This window comes from Hibiscus syriacus, unplaced genomic scaffold (assembly GCF_006381635.1).
Source record: "Hibiscus syriacus cultivar Baekdansim isolate YM2019G1 unplaced genomic scaffold, ASM638163v2 tig00110511_pilon, whole genome shotgun sequence".
Classification (NCBI taxonomy): Eukaryota; Viridiplantae; Streptophyta; class Magnoliopsida; order Malvales; family Malvaceae; genus Hibiscus; species Hibiscus syriacus.
The window spans coordinates 180,963-184,819 of NW_024062767.1; the positions used below are offsets into that span (position 1 = coordinate 180,963).

General features: G+C 28.3%; 1 protein-coding gene across 2 annotated transcripts; it reads left to right on the forward strand.

Annotated features, from left to right (window-relative positions):
* Positions 1–1,251: 1,251 nt before the first annotated feature.
* On the forward strand, positions 1,252–2,030 carry LOC120130100 (blue copper protein-like). 2 transcript variants are annotated; one of them, XM_039147437.1, is made up of 3 exons: positions 1,252–1,458; positions 1,547–1,783; positions 1,817–2,030. In XM_039147437.1, exons 1-3 carry the CDS (start codon positions 1,290–1,292, stop codon positions 1,915–1,917), a joined length of 507 nt encoding a protein of 168 aa, XP_039003368.1. In that variant the 5' UTR covers positions 1,252–1,289; the 3' UTR covers positions 1,918–2,030. The 2 variants fall into 2 exon arrangements, with proteins under 2 accessions (XP_039003368.1, XP_039003367.1); XM_039147436.1 differs by having other exon boundaries at positions 1,547–2,030.
* The last annotated feature ends 1,827 nt before the right edge of the window (positions 2,031–3,857 follow it).

Here is a 3,857-nt window from a genome sequence, read left to right on the forward strand (position 1 = left end):
TTAGGTTAAAACTCACTGTAAATTAACGTTAGGTTAGTTCATGACGCAGCAGAACTACCCCTTTCAGCTTCTTGTTGTTTGAAAGTCCAAGATATCATTTAAACAGTGAAAGAAAAGTCCTTTCAGGGGATGTTTGTTGGATGACATCTTTGTGCTTCAAAGAGAGCTTCCTTAATGAAGATCATGTTTCTTTTAAGAGTAGTTTTGAAGCATGTTATGGATTGTCCTCTGCTGTTTCATATTAATCGAATTTGACATTATTTATCTGTTTTGAAAAATGACTTGTAACAGAATACTAGTGGTGGCAAATCCTAATGATGACAACTAATAACCCACATGTAAATCAATCACAAGAAAACAAGAAACATGGTCATGCTTTTTCTTCATTCAAAATCCACCATTATTTGGCTTGAATGATCACTTAATATATATACATTAAAAGTATATCAATGGAGTTCCTTTAGTTTGTGGAATGCATGATTAATGCCTTTCTATCTGGCTTTGTAGCATAAAACATATTGCCACCATTCCAGTAACCCTACTTATCTATTATCTAAGTTATCCATCATTTGAGTGAAGAGAAATAAAAAAGAAAAGAAAGATGGGACAAGAGAGATTAAGGATTATACTTATTCAAAAGAGTAATATTATTCCTCCTTTTTTTTTCCTATTGAAAAGGGTCTAAGTAGTTTAAGTATTCATGCATTGGTAAAAAAAATCGAGTACGTTTTTGTGGGTATCAATAATTGTATTTAAAGATCTTATTTTACTATATTTTGAATTAAATTTGATTAGTCATGATTTGTTTGGTCTAGATCACTTCTGCCCTTGAATAATTTATCATTTTCGTCCATATCAGATTTTTTTCACATCAATTTAAACTTCGAAGTTGCTCAATTACATTAATGTTTAAAATATTTACTATTGTTTATGGTTTTAAGTTAGTGTTTAAGGTTTAAGATTTAGGGTTTAAAGGTCAAGGGATTATAGTTTTGGGTTTAGAATTTAAAATTTAGGGTTTTTATGTAAGTGTTAGGGTATAGGATGATAAAATTAAATAACTTTGAGGGTAAAATTGATGTCAAAATTCAATAGCACAAAAATAATAAATTGAATCTACTATATGGGCAAAAGTAAGCCTTAATTAATATTTTTGGATATAAAATTTGAACTTGTTCCTTTCTATTTTCCCTTTTGATGGCATTATAAAAGGAACTTTGTTTCAGAAATTGTTATCACAAAAAACTCCTTTCTTTTACATCTCTCTGTTTCCACGGTTGAACAAGAAAATGGGGAGCTCAAATGTAGCAATGACCTGTCTTTCTCTAGTCTTGTGCATGGTTTTCGTTCCAAGCTTGGCCACGGTTTACACTGTTGGTGATACTTCTGGCTGGACAACTGGTGTCGATTACACCGTATGGACTAAAGATAAGACCTTCAAAGTTGGCGATTCCCTCGGTGATTTCTTAAACCCCAATCTCCGTGTACATGGTACCTTATCTAGTCAAATAATGTCTTTACGTTTTCAATTTTTTTGGTTGCATAGTTTTCAATTACCCAACAAGCCATACAGTGGACGAGGTAAGTTCCGGCGACTACAGCTCATGCACGGTGGGCAATTCAATCACGACGGACAACACCGGCGCCACCACCGTGGCTCTCAAGACTGCCGGGACTCATTACTTCATTTGTGGTGTTCTCGGGCATTGCGGGAACGGCATGAAGCTTGCAGTCAAAGTGGAGTCTGGCTCACCATCTTCCTCCGGTGATAAGCCATCAACAACCACGCCGCCTACTACGACTACATCGACGACGTCGACTAAGTCCCCAGCGGATACCTCGTCTTCATGGAATGTTTCCCCATTTATGGTTGTTGTAATAACTTGGGTTGCATTGTTTGTGATGGTTATTTCGTAAAACTTTGGGGTTTGCCTTGGGTCAGGATAGAGGCAGTGCTATTTTCCTTTGTTTAACATGGGTTGTATTCTGGATTATTGCGTATCTTTATGAATGAAGAGGTTATCTTTTCATGTCTTCCGGCATAGTATGTACAAGTTATTGTTCATTGTTTGTATCATGTTCAAATGTGAATGCTGATTGAAATTTTCAATAATCACCTTAATCCTTTGACAACATTAGCATATTAGAGCCCTAAAAATTAATTCTGATCCATGACTGAACAGATAATAGACAAGTAAAGGTCAATTCCGTTATTATTATTATATATATATATATATATATATATATATATATATATATATATATATATATATATATATATATTAAAAAAAGTAGTCTCGATCGTGTGTGTTTTTTAAAGTATATAGTAGATTATTTATTTATTTATTTATTTTGATTTTTAAATGATGCAACTTTAATTTTGTAACTTTTATATCTTATATTATTTGTTTTACAAATTTTGAGTAATTTATATTTTTTGATTTTTTGATTTGAAGGATCACTTTGGTGGTTTAATATGATATTCACAAACTCGATGGTTTGTAAAGGTCGTATTTGAGGGTGTTATACAATATTTTAGGTATAATATGGAAAATACTCTAACATTTGACAAAAATAATCACTTTGACTCATTTTTTCTTTTTCTTTGGATCATCTTAACATCTAACGTTTTATTTTGGTATAAAATAACCTTTGGTTGGATAAAAACCATTAGTTGAATAATGGTTAATGTTTGTGTTGATGTGATAAGTCTTACGTGTTTAAAATGATGACTTGATATATCTTATGTATTCAAAGTGATGGCATGACACATCTAACGTTTTATTATCACATTCTCGTGAAGGTGTTTAACGAATTAAATATGTTAATATAACTTTTACGAATTTTCAGTCACATTTTTCAATATATATCAAATATTATAAAATAACTTTTTAGATATTAACATTTCCAACGATAATATTTTTTAATAACGTGCAGTAATTATAATGTAATATCAAGAACTTTCTTAGAACCAATTTGGAATAGTTTTTGAAAAGTAATATTTAAAAGTGATATAGGTCAGTTTAGTAGATCTTTTGAAAAGTGACATTTAAAAATGTTGTTTAGAAGTGTAATTTAAAAATTTAATTGTTTGAGATTGTTGTTAAAAAATGGGTTTGAAAAGATAAAAAGTATATTATAAATATTATATTGTAAATTAAAATATAAAATTTAAATTATATTTACACTTATTAATACTATATATACAATATATCACATAAAATATAATAAATATGAAAAATTAAGATAATTGATTAAGTATAATAAAATATATTTTATAATAAATTACTATTAATATTTTAATATATTAATCATGAATTTTATTTAATTTTAAAAAAATTAAAATAAATTATTAAGTAGTAATTTTTTTAAGGACGTGAATATTAAATTACAAAAATAAAATGATAATTGAGTGAAGCCTATGCATTAATAAGGGTAAAATTAAATTTGCTCCCAAGCGTAAAGTTAAAAATGGAAAAACTACAAATTATGTTTTTGTGGTTGGTTTGAAACCACCATTTAGATCGTATTTTTTTTACCCATTTGACATTGATTTTACGGTCAAAACAAGCTTTTTAGCTAAAAGTGCGTTTAAAAAGTCATGCCAATTGATGCCGTAGAAACAAACTTTTAAAAATATTATACAAAATGCAATTTCAAATTTAATTGTTTGTGATTGCTGTTGAAAATGAGTTTGATAAGATATAATATTCACTATAAACATTATGTTATAAATTAAAAATATAGTATTTAAATTATATATATATATATATATATATATATATATATATATATATATATATATATATATATGAATCATATCAATTTAAAATATAATAAATTTAAAAAATATTATT

Bases quoted from the DNA above. Each gene is read 5' to 3' on its own strand.
- LOC120130100 (XM_039147436.1), top strand. From the start codon at position 1,290: ATGGGGAGCTCAAATGTAGCAATGACCTGTCTTTCTCTAGTCTTGTGC. The intron at 1,459-1,546 runs GTGATTTCTTAA...TTGGTTGCATAG, and splicing joins CAAAGTTGGCGATTCCCTCG to TTTTCAATTACCCAACAAGC.